General features: G+C 32.6%; 1 protein-coding gene across 1 annotated transcript in view; it reads right to left on the minus strand.

Annotated features, from left to right (window-relative positions):
• Nucleotides 1-12981, minus strand: part of LOC123656443 — a 33675-nt gene extending 20694 nt beyond the window's left edge. The window contains exon 1 of the mRNA XM_045592129.1: nucleotides 12642-12981. Coding sequence (XP_045448085.1) covers nucleotides 12642-12969 — 328 coding nt within the window. The 5' untranslated portion in view covers nucleotides 12970-12981. The remainder of the gene's footprint in view (nucleotides 1-12641) is intronic.
• Between the last annotated feature and the right edge of the window lie 213 nt (nucleotides 12982-13194).

Consider the following 13194-nt stretch of genomic DNA (forward strand, 5'->3'; position numbering starts at 1 on the left):
TCAAACGAAAAGACTAAGAACGACGTTTTAAGAAAGCCTTTGACTTAAAGAGAAACGTTTAAATTTTATTATTGGTCGGAAGAAATTTAAGCTAAAAATAATTCACAAAGATGAATTTGGACCGCTCTGTAATAATTATTTTTTGATCATAAATTTTAGGTACGATAAAGTGTGGATCATCTATAATCTATAATCTATAATATATATAAAAGCGAATGGTCACTCACTCATCACGAAATCTCCGAAACTATAACACCTACAAACTTGAAATTTGGCAGGTAGGCTCCTTATAGGACGTAGACATCCGCTAAGAACGGATTTTTCAAAACTCGACCCCTGAGGGGTTAAAACGGGGGTTGCAAGTTTGTATGAAAGTTCTATTTTTTTGAAGTAAGAGACTTGAAATTTAAAATGTATGCTCTATAGATGATGAGAAGGCGTCCAAATAATATATCTTTAGAAATCAACTCCTTTTTGGGGTTAAAACGGGGGATGGTAGGTTGACTCCCTCATCACGAAATCTCCGAAACTATAACACCTACAAACTTGAAATTTGGCAGGTAGGCTCCTTATAGAACGTAGACATCCGCTAAGAACGAATTTTTCAAAACTCGACCCCTAAGGGGTTAAAACGGGGGTTGCAAGTTTGTATGAAAGTTCTATTTTTTTGAAGTAAGAGACTTGAAATTTAAAATGTATGCTCTATAAATAATGAGAAGGCGTCCAAATAATGTATCTTTAGAAATCAACTCCTTTTTGGGGTTAAAACGGGGGATGGTAGGTTGACTCCCTCATCACGAAATCTCCGAAACTATAACACCTACAAACTTGAAATTTGGCAAAAAGGCTTTTTATAGGACGTAGATATCCGCTAAGAACGGATTTTACGAAATTCAACCCCTAAGGAGGTAAAACGGGGGTTGGAAGTTTGTGTGAAAGTCCCGTGTTTTTGAAGTAAGAGACTTGAAATTTAAAATGTATACCTTATAGACGATAAGAAGGTGTTCAAATAGTGTATCTTTAGATCAACTCCCTTTTGGCGTTAAAACGGGGGATGGTAGGTTTACTCACTCATCACGAAATCTCCGAAACTATAATACCTACAAACTTGAAATTTGGCATATTAGGCTCCTTATAGGGCGTAGACATTCGCTAAGAACGGATTTTACGAAATTCGACCCCTAAGGGGGTAAAACGGGGGTTGGAAGTTTGTATGAAAGTCCTATGTTTTTGAAGTAAGATACTTGAAATTTAAAATTTATGTTCTATAGATCGTGACAAGGTGTCCAAATAATGTATATTTAGAAAGCAACTCCCTTTTGGGTTTAAAACGGGGGATGGTAGATTGACTCACTCATCACGAAATCTCCGGAACTATAACAGCTACAAACTTGAAATTTATCAAGTAGGCTCCTTATAGGGCGTAAACATCCGCTAAGAACTAATTTTACGAAACTCGACCCCTAAGGGGATAAAACGGGGGTTGGAAGTTTGTATGAAAGTACTATGTTTTTGAAGTAAGAGACTTGAAATTTAAAATATATGCTCTATAGACTTGAAATTTAAAATATATATCGTAATGTATGGATCAGAATGTTGGGCAACAAAAAAAGAGTGCACGCAGCCGAGATGAGAATGCTAAGATGAATGTGTGGAGTAAGTTTGAAAGTAGCACCCGTGACAGAGAAAATAAGGAGCAATAGGTTAACGTGGTATGGGCATGTAATGATGAGGGATGAACGCTATGTCGGTAAAAGAATGTTAGGGATGAATGTCGAAGGACGAACAGCGATCGGCAGACCGAAAAAGCGATGGATGGATTGTGAGTGAGTGAGGATATGAGAGAGAAAGGAGTAAGCGCTGAAGTGACGAATAATAGAGAGGAATGGAAGAGGAAAACATGTTATGCCGACGCTACATAAGTGGGATAAGGGCAGGAAGATGATGATGCTCTATAGATGGTGAGGAGGTGTCCAAATAATGCATCGTAATCTATATATATAAAAGAGAAAGGTCACTAACTCACTCATCACGAGAACTCAAAAACCGCTGGATGGTCTATCCATCCAGGTTGGACAAAGATAAAATTTGGCAGGGAGGTAGATTATAGTTAGCAGACGTCCGCTAAGAACGGATTTTACGATATTCCATCGCTAAGGGAGTTTAATTGGGGTTGATAGTTTGTATGAAACATATACAGCTTGAAAATAAAACTAAAAATGTGGTGTATAGAGAGGTTTTATAAAAATAACTATTAAATTATACTTAATTGTGCTTTTTAAAAAGTTACTCAGTTTGATAAGCATTTCAACTGATTGATTTCAACTTGAACGATTGACTGAAATAAAAAAAAAAACAATTTGCGTTAAACATCTTAACAAAATAAAAACCGACTCAAACAGGAAACTAAAAAGTGAAAAATAAATTTACTTAGTACAAAGTAATTCGTATTTTGATTAAGTTAATCAGAAATGATTAAATAAATATTTTATAATGCATACATATCTTCATAACCACGCGAACGTAGCCGCGGGCAACAGTTAGTGTATTATAAAACCAAGTCCCCAAAAGTGTATGTGATCGATTCGCTCAAAATCTACTGAACGGATTTTCATGCGGTTTCACCATTGGAGAGAGGGCTCCATCATTGGCAAGAGGAAGGTTTACGGAACGGCTGAGCCGATTTTAATGAGAGTTTCACTGGAAGTTTGCCGGGAAAACTTTGTGACATACTATTTATAACGCGGGCGAAGCCGCGGGCACAGCTAGTTACCATATATAATTTTCTGAAACATGAAATTGTAGTAATAAAAATATAAGCATGACTATTTAATACTAAAACAAAAACACATCTCAATAGCTTCCAAATTATACTTTTGCATAAAATTCCTTTGTTAGTACAATGCGAAATAGTTATCTAGTAATTGAAAGACATTCAGGATACACGTGTTTACTAAACAAAGTCGAACGGCGCTAATTATGTACAAACCCCGGTCGTGCTTACGTAACACAAGGTTGACTGGCGTATGAGGGATTAAAGTATTTTCAGTTCTTGAAAATTTTAATTATTTTTTATTAAAGTTTACAATTACTGTTTTGCATTTGTTTCATGTTACATGGCCCTACTAAAATAGTAAGTACTTACTTTTTTCAGTAAATAAATTTACTTTGAAATTAGCCATTGGGAGTCTTAGGATAAGTGTGTTTTGTAACAAGTTCTTTAAATTTAATATATAACTAGCTTACTACTAGCGATTTCATCCGCGTATTATGGTTACTTGAAAAAAAAACCCGATTTTGAAAGATTCTTCATTGGTGCTCCGCTCCTATTGATCTTAGCGTGATGATATATAGCCTTTTTCGATAAATGGGCTATCTAACAATGAAATAATTTTTTAAAACGGACCAGCAGTTACTAAGTTTAGCGAGTTCAAACAAACAAACAAACTCTTCGGCTTTATAATATTAGTATAAATGACGTGTGATGTTAATGGCATTTGACTTTTACAAAACTTATTCTTATTAGGCATGTAATTTTGACATAAAATTAGTTGATAGTACTTATTTTAAGTTTGAATACAAGAAGGTTTATAAAAAGGCTACAATTATATTTTAATTACTTTGAAAGAAGCTTGTACTGTATTTTAAAAAAGTCAATAAAAATAACTGTCCCTCTTATGTAAACTTTTCAAGTCTTACAAAGACAAAGGCACTTATGTCGAGAGTTATGACGACTTAGAGACCATTCCATTCCATTCTATTTTCAAGTTTTAAGGTAACAAAGCACATAAGTCTCAAAGCCTTTTTTTTCAGAAAGATTCAATACATTTATAATAAGATTGAGAGTAGCCTACCTTTCTTTTGCCTTCTATTTTTATCGCATGAAACCAACTAAGGTTTTTTAGGGCTAAGATAATTCTTCAAAGCTTCAGTTTATATTTAAAGCGATGAGAATGAGGGCGGACTGGTTAATTACAATTTAAGGTAACACAAAGTAGTCATTAGTCAACGGGGGGGGGGGTGATGAACTTCTTAGCATTCGATGGATACACCGTGCGGGTGCCGGATCCATCGTATGACAGAGGGAGAAACTCAGAGCAGATCCTAGGAATTGCGACCCAGGTGTAGGTTTAAGGAGGTCCTCTTTGAGATGCACATCAACGCTCACCTTCGCTACAAGAGTGGTCCGCCCCACCTAGCCAAACTATAGATCGTGATATAATGTGTAACAATTCATTCGTTTTCACAAATTAATTATTGAAAGAGTCTAGGTTAAGCTACTAGCAGGATACAACGAGTGCGGAGCTGTGGTTGCACCGATCGTTTTATACACGTCAGAATGACTCGAGTAATAGAATGAGTGAGGGTAGGTGAATATCGAACGATGTGCTAGGTGGCGTGATCGGTTCATCTGTTATTTATAAATCTCTTGCTAATAGCATACGACAGCACAGATACCGACATAATTATTGTTTTATCTGAGGTAGGGCACAGTAGAAAATATATTACTCAAAACTTGGAGCAGCCCAACTGGGAAAGTACCTTGACCTTACAGAAGGTCACAGCAAAATAACACTGATTTCAAGCAGTGTTCTGTTCCTGTGGTGAGTAAGGTAACAAGAGCTACTAGGGGGATTGGGAGTAGGGTCGACAACGCACTTGCGCTGCTTCTGATGTTGCACGCGTGTATAAGTTACGGTATCGTTTACCATCAGGTGGTTTGTACGCTTGTACAGAAGTAAGAAAAAAAAGTACATTTGTAACGTACTAATATAATTTTTACAACTTTTTTGGGAAATAGAAAAGAATGCTTGAAATTTGAAACTTATGTTATATTAAAATATAATGTAATTACGTTAAGGTTCCGATTGACTCTGCTCTGGTGTAATGGTGCGTGTGTCGTGTCAGCGGCGCCTAAACACCGACGGTCGTGGGTACGATTCCTGCTCGGAGTGGGTATGTGTGCTTATACAAATATTTATTTCCCGTCTGGTTGTTAGCCTGTGTAGGTTTGCCCACCATGCCTCGGAGAGCACGTTAAGCTGTCGGTCCCGAATGTTAGCATGTACACCTGATAGCGATAGTTACTCATTTTAAGGAATAACCGCCAACCTTGGCGCCAACCGCCAAATTTTGCAGGAGAATAATTTTTCATTCCAGATTTATTTCGATATCTTAAAGTTATTTATATGGGCCTAAAAATCGTTTTGTAATATAGTTCATTCTTATCACACTTGTTTGTACAATCCTATAACTTACAACATATTGTAGAATTGTTTTGACATAAAAAATATATTATAAAAAATAAAAAGTATACGAAGAACAATAAAAGCGTAAACATCTTTGGAGCCCTCAGACATTTTAGTTGTGTACATTAATAAAATATTTCAAAAAGGAATTCTAAATCAGGAATAGCGTCAAATATGGGTACTTTTATTTAATGAAATTTGTCTGGGTGTTAATAATAGTATTTATTTCTTTTGTTATGATATTGATTACACATTATAAAACTAAAAAAACACGTTCAGATAAAATAAGACACTATAGATTATTAATAAAACATAATATATTCAAAAAAAAATCAATATATACATATAAAAATGAATGTCTGTCTGTATGTCTTTAATAGAATCGTAAACTATGCATTTGTTCTTGTCATGATCTTCAGCAAAGTATTGTGCATAAGCCCACAAAGGTTTTTGAATTAGTACGACCAAAAAAGCGTAGCAACGCGCGCAGTGTATAGCTTAGTACACAATAAATAACTAACAGTTTTGAGTTAAAACAAGTAAACTACGTGTTAGTATTCTTACTACACACTCAACCTCTAATTTTAAGGCTTCTAAACACACAAAACCGTTCATTTAGCAACAATTAAGCACGTAAAAGGATGTCGTGACAGATTATATTGCTTCGGAACGAAACGGTAAACTTAACACCTTATTAAACGGTGGGCGACTTTTTTGTTAATTGTAGCCACATTTCTGGCTAATGACTACGTACGTGGGAACGATAAAAACGAAAACTCGCATTTACCTACCACCGTAATTAAAGAAGGTTTATAGTTCACCTGAGTTTTTGAGTTTAAATTGATGAGGGATTTCATTATGAATCGTTTGCTTTATGGATTTTTCATGTTAAGAGTTCGTGTTTATTGGATTTTTTCACGGTTTATATAAAGTGAAAATATTTGAATTATATTTACAAGTTAAATAATATTTATTACATTCTTACGATGTGACAAGCATTGTATAGTTTCATTAATTCAATATTTTCCTAAATTCCATTCTTTCTTTGAATGCCAAGGGATTCAAACTTTTATATTATCAATATGAACAGACATGCAAAAGAAAAGTTTTTATTACATAAGGCCGCGTTTGGGCAAAGGGTCTTCGACAGTTATCAGTTAATAAAATAATCGTGTGGACTTTCAAACGTGACTTAGAAAATATACTTCGAGTTTCATATTTCTTTTGAGTGTTAGGTCTGAGTTATATTTATTTGTCCAAATATTAGAAATATTTTTAAATATTTTTACTATATCCGAGTATTTACTTTTATATCAAGTATCATTGTAAAAAGTACGTAATATATTTAGAATATAGTAATATAACATTTTTGATAATAAAGTTTTTAGAACTAGAAAAACATATTTTTAAATCTTTATTTGAAGAGCTCAGACACACAACGGCGACCTTTTTTTATACAATTGAGATAATACTAATATAAAATGTAATATAATTCTTTCTTATAGACTTTTTTATCAAAAGTTGAAATAAATTTACTAAAATTATTTCTATAAAAAAACGTAACGAGTGTGTGAATAGTGAATTGCTGAGAAAGACACGAATGAGCAATTTCCTTTCCATTATTGCGACAGTTCCATCAACACAAGTGACTTAATTATGGTTGCGTCAGAAAAATAAAAAAATAAATTTCTTAATAAAAAGTGTGACCTTTAATTCTGTAAATATTTTTTTATGAAAAGCAGATTTAATTGATTTATATTTAATATAAATATTTCCATAGCTGTTTTTTCATTAAAAGCATTTCGCTAAATTAACTTTTATGTATACAACCGTTATTACACTTTTATATGACACATAATTTTGAATCGTATGAAATAATGGTACGTTTTATATTGAATTTTCAATAATTAAATTTTGAAATATCTGTCGTGTAATCTACGCTAGTGTAGTAAAATAAAATTATAACGTATTTAATATGAAATGATAACGAACTTGTATATTGGACTCATCTTTTCTTTCGTATTGACATCTCAAACAATATATCCATTTCGTAAACTATATCAACAACTATATTGATAATGATAAACAATATTATATTTTTAATGATAACACATAATAGTACATTTAAATATACGTAAACAGAAAAAAAAAAAAAAAAATATTTCCTCTTTGTATTATAGCAGTGATTGTAAAAAGGAAAAATTTGTTTATTTTATAAAATATATTCCAGGTTTGTATAGAATTTAAAGGAATATCAAACGACGAAAGATAATGAAGTGAGGCTGTTGCGTCCGCCATCTTTGCAAACGACGTTGTCCCCTCACGAGAATCGTGAAAACCGAGAATAATCTAGTTCTTTCAATCCCCTTTGTAAGGACATCTGCGCGGTCTTTTGTGTAAGACAATTATCATTCCGGACGTTTTTGACGTAAAAACGCATTAAAAAGCTGCAAAAAAGCGTCGAAGTCTGTTCTTAATTAGGTGTTTTAAAGCTATAACGTTAGATATAGAAAGTGACTAAAGAAATTAAAATGGTAGAGTTTTCTACCACTTACTTGTTAAGTTCACCACTGTTTAAATATACGTACCTACATATGTGTATACAAAAATGTAGATAACCTTTATATATTCTACTATCTTATAATATTACTTGATTAGTTGCTCAATCATTGGATATATTATGTATTTTCTGTTTGTTGTAGAAACATAATTGGGTTATTATTCTTTTGTATTATGTATTTTCTTGGACGTATAGTGTTATAGTAAACAAATATTATACTGCAAATTAATCTTATACAATAATTAATATCCAAACCAATAATTAATGTACATGGTAACTTAAAAACTACAGTGGGTCAGTGCGATATAAAACTTTACGAACTTACAAAAAAAAAAATTAAATAAATAATAAATATCTTATACAGACACGGTCGTCTGTTCCTATGGTAAGCAACTTAATACTTGTGTTACAGGTAGCAGCTGACTGTTATATCTAAATGTTTTTTTTTTATAAATAGACATAGAAATAATTCATATATAAATATATGAATAGACATATTATACCCAGACTCAGGCGGGAATCGAACCCGCAGCCCGCGGAATAGAAAGCACCACTACAAACTGCGCCAACGAGCTAATCCGAATCAAAGACAAAAAAAATACTAAGCGTTTCTTTGATTTTGTTTACTCAGTGGTTCCTAAGAAATTAAAATATTCTGTCAGAAGTCCCGAAATACACAAAACATCTACATAAAGCCCAATCATTTGTCATAAGATATAACTTCTACTTAAGTCAACGTCATTCAATACGAAACAAAACCATTTTGTTTCAATGAACATACACAAGGATTATTTATTTTTTTATTTATTAGCAGAAAAATTTACTATACCTATTATTATTTATTATCTAAAAGCATTAAAATTTAAAGCAGTTAACTAGTGCCAATATTGTTCATATAATTCGGAATTTTACTTTCCAATTCTACAAACTATCGAAAGATACTAAAAGTAATTTTGTGGATCGTATCCAAGTTTTTATGTGTTCAGTACAGCATCGATTATTCAACAAATATCTTAAACAATGCCAAGAAATAATTATAATTTCTTAACTTTAACAGGTCCGGAAAAATTTAATCCAATGTATTTTGGCAAACATTTGGTAAACATTTATGAATATTGCATTCAAGTAATAAGCCAAGAACAAAGGATGTCTGTGCATAATATTAAGTAACACGCACAATTTCCTAATTATATCTGTGTGTATATATATGATCCTAATTACTTAACCGTTAAGAACGGACTATTACTTCAGCTTATCGCAGTTCACTGCTGGACATAGGTCTCCACAAGTTAGCGCCAAAAATGGCGTGAACTCATGTGTGTTTCCCATAGTCACTACGCTGGGCAGGCGGGTTGGTGACCCCAGGGCTGGCTTTGTCGCACCGAAGACGCTGCTGCCCGTGTTCGGCCTGTGTATTTTAAAGTCGGCAGTTGGATGGATAATCCCGCCATCGGTGGGTTTTTTAAGTTCAAAGGTGGTAGTGGAACTGTGTTATCCCTTAGTCGCCTCTTACGATACCCACGGGAAGAGAGGGCGTGGCTATATTCTTTACTGCCATAACCACACAGCAGAGCGGACTATACGCAAACAAAACCTTTATCAATTAGGTAACCTGTGAACTTACTTATCAAAAGTTTTCTTAATGGACCATAATTAAAAATCGAAGTAGCTAAAATTGTCCATTACTGCGTCCAAAAAACAAATAGAAGTTTTGTGTACAATGCAGGCGAAACGTAAATAAACGCAACAAAAATTAAAGTAACAACAAATAGAATTACAAAAACTAATTTACAGATTTAACACGATCATTTCAATCTTCAATTTGCTATAAATATATTGTGTATTTTTCAACGTCAAGAGTTTTCCCGAAAAAGGTTTTAAATTAACACCTCAAAACTTAAACTAATCGTGCAAGCAAATTTAAATTTTAATTCGACCTTTTAGTCGTAATTTGAATAAACTTCGAAGCTATAAATTTACCTTCATTAGGAATTGTTTTTGAGAAATGTGTATTTAGAAAAGTATAATTCATATCACATATCTCTATTGACAATGTTTTCAAATAAAAATAAGTTTCAAATACTACATGATACCCCTTTGTTGCAATAAAGATTATGTTTAAATTAAATTACCTATTAACTTAATACTTTCACACTCACACTCAACGCTTCACATTCAACGGATCCCCCAGTAGGATTTTTTCCTGTTTTGGGGGTCCAGAAACACACACAATGCACAAACACAACGCCCAGACCATGACTAATCTCTATATGGTCAATACAAATGTCGTGAGTGGGAACTGAACCCACGACAGCCAGCGCAACAGCCACTGCTTTGACCGCTGCGCCAGCGCGTCGTTTTGCATATAAAGAATATGAACATTGGAATATTTTTTTGACGTGGTGTCTTGTTTTAAACATTTATGCAAATTTAAACAATTTTAAACCAATTATACTGAATTTCTCATACAGCGAAAGCTCTAAAGCTTTAAAGTTTCTGGTCTCACGTGAATTTAAAACCTTTGGTACTGTGAAAAACAAAACTTTTAAAACAAAGTTTTATTTTAAATTACATTTAGTATAGTTTTTAATTTTAATATTATTTTATGCAAATTGCATAGCTTTTAAATTATAATGGTATTGTTATTATGTTTGTTAAAACATTGCAATGATTTATTGGTTTAATTTTAAATTTACCGTGTATGTTACTAATGTGAAGAAGTTAAACTTACTTAAAATGAAGTTTCAACTTTTATCGTTACATACTTTAACACAATTAAGAAATGTCATAGGTACTTTAGTCACAATTTTTAATTTTACTTTGTAATTTTACGAAATTATATTTCTTGTATTCAACAATGCATAAAATATTCAGCGACATTACATTCACTGCGTGACAGTCACATGTGAGTGTATATACCCAAATAATTATGTATGTATAGACAAAGAGTGATGTATAATATTCAGTGTTCAATTAATATTTAAAAAAAAAACACATTGGGAGTTAGCATTAAAATTCAAAACTCAGTAGTTTTGGAAAAAACTTTTGTTTATATTTGTTTATTCGAATTAGTACACAGTACAGTTCAACTCTCTGTGGCTCGAGTTTTTGATCGAATTGCTCTAGTTTCTCTTTAAAAAGATCCATGGGTTTATTTTACGTATTTTCATCGATAAAAATAAATTAAATTGGAGTGTATGTTTGTAACATTAAAATAACCGCTTTTAACTAAATTCACACATATATACCAATATAACATTTTAAAAAATTTGTTTGTTTATTCCTGCTTATCTCGATATATGATGTAATAAGAAGTAACGTAGGCTACTTTTATTTTAGAACTTGATTTATTTAATAACACTGCGAACTGAACAATAAGTTTTTTGTTAAATTCCACGCGGACGAAATCGCGGGCACAGCTAGTTTTCAATATGTTTGTCTAATTCAATCCAAAAATTCATCACATTTACTAGAAACCTTTTCTTAAGTCATTGTGATAGTTGATTAAATTATAAAAGGTCTAGAAAACATTTTATAAGACCCAAAGACAATATCTATAAGTCTGACAGTTCCTTAATCGACATCGATATTTGATTCTTATTACTGTCACATGCCCTTTCTTAAGTTTAATAAATAAAGGTCCGGTGCTCACTCACAGGGAAATAACCGAAAAAGAAGACCGAAGGCATCAGTTATTGCCGCCTCTGAGTCTATTTATATAGGCCTATTGGCACCGGGCAAGAACAAAGTAAGGAGTAAGCTAGTGTCAGAATATTCTATTACTTAAATAGAGTGGTGTTATTGTTAAATGGTAAAAAATCTGTTATTATATTAATTATCTATTCATCATATTTTAATAAAAGGTATTAATGTCTCCACGTTTAATATAATTGAAATCCTTGCAAGATATTAAAAATATAGAGTATTAAAATTATCTGTTTGTATGCATTGGCTTTTAAAAGCTATTTGGTATTATGATTTAAAAAATAACTTTCTTTTCTTTCTGAACTAATTTCGGAATGTAATACGTGAGTACTTATGGGTGTATTTATATGTATTTAATTCTAAGTCTAAATTTAAGCACTCTCTACTTACTTTCTTCACTAACTAAAATAATTAAATTTGTACCCCATTTTTAATCAACACCCTAGTAATAAGGATCATCATCATCATCTTTATTATATCAGCGTATAACAGTCCACTGCTGGACATAGTCCTTCACAAGTTCGTGCCAAAAATGGAGTGAACTCATGTGTTTTGCCCATAGTCACCACGCTGGGCAGGCTGGTTAGTGACCGCAGGGCTGGCTTTGTCGCGCCGAAGACGCTGCTGCCCGTCTTCAACCTGTGTATTTCAAAGCCAGCAGTTGGATGGTTATTCCGCCACCGGTCAGCTTTTTAAATTCGAAGGTGGTAGGGGAACTGTGTTATCCCTTAATCGCCTATATGACACCCATAGGAAGAGTGGGGGTGGCTATATTGTTAATGCCGTAACCACACAGAGTAAATGAGGATAGGTGATGATACGTAATACGTATTAAGGATAGGTGTTTCTTTTTGCACTAACAATTTTACTTATTGTCATCCAATTAAAACTCATATTGCAGCGTTTGCTAAATTTTCACTGCCCTTTTACTTTAGTATGTAGGTTAAAATCCCACGGTTAGTATTTTAATTTGTAGAAAAATTATGTTAGAAAGGATAATTATATAGGAACAAATAATTTCGAATGTATGAAACTTTAAACAATAACCTAGAAAAGGTATGTAGTTCTCATAGTATTTAAATCTAATTACTATTGATCAAAATAAATGTAATAAATATATTACTTACGTGAACACGATTTCGGCTCATCACTCTTATCGCCACAATCGTCCTCTCCATTACAATACTTATCCAATGATATACACTGCCCCGTATCACATAGAAGTTCACTTAATCTACAAGGATTTGCTACGTTTCTAGCAAACTTCGCTTTTTTAACTGCCACAACCATATTTATATCAGATTCTAAGTTCTCGTCATTGAAATCACCACTTACATCTTGAGGACTGCAGAGTTTTAAATATAGTAACACTATCATAAACAATATAGTTCTGTTATTTGATATATCGTAAAAACTTTTTATTAAACTCATTTTTGGTCCATAAAAACAGCACATTTGTCACAACATCACAATTTCATGTCTAAGACGTTTTCATTATCACTTAATACCTGAAACAAGATACACTAAAATTATTATTTATTTAGAGATGGTAAAAAACGTAAATCGACGTATAAAAACATTAATTACAAATTTACAACATAGTACATATTTATAAATTGATTTCAATGACAACGGAGCACAACATCAAAATTAAATGTATTTATTAAATCTAATCATAAA

The sequence above is a fragment of the Melitaea cinxia genome, chromosome 9 (assembly GCF_905220565.1).
Source record: "Melitaea cinxia chromosome 9, ilMelCinx1.1, whole genome shotgun sequence".
In the NCBI taxonomy this organism is placed as follows: domain Eukaryota; kingdom Metazoa; phylum Arthropoda; class Insecta; order Lepidoptera; family Nymphalidae; genus Melitaea; species Melitaea cinxia.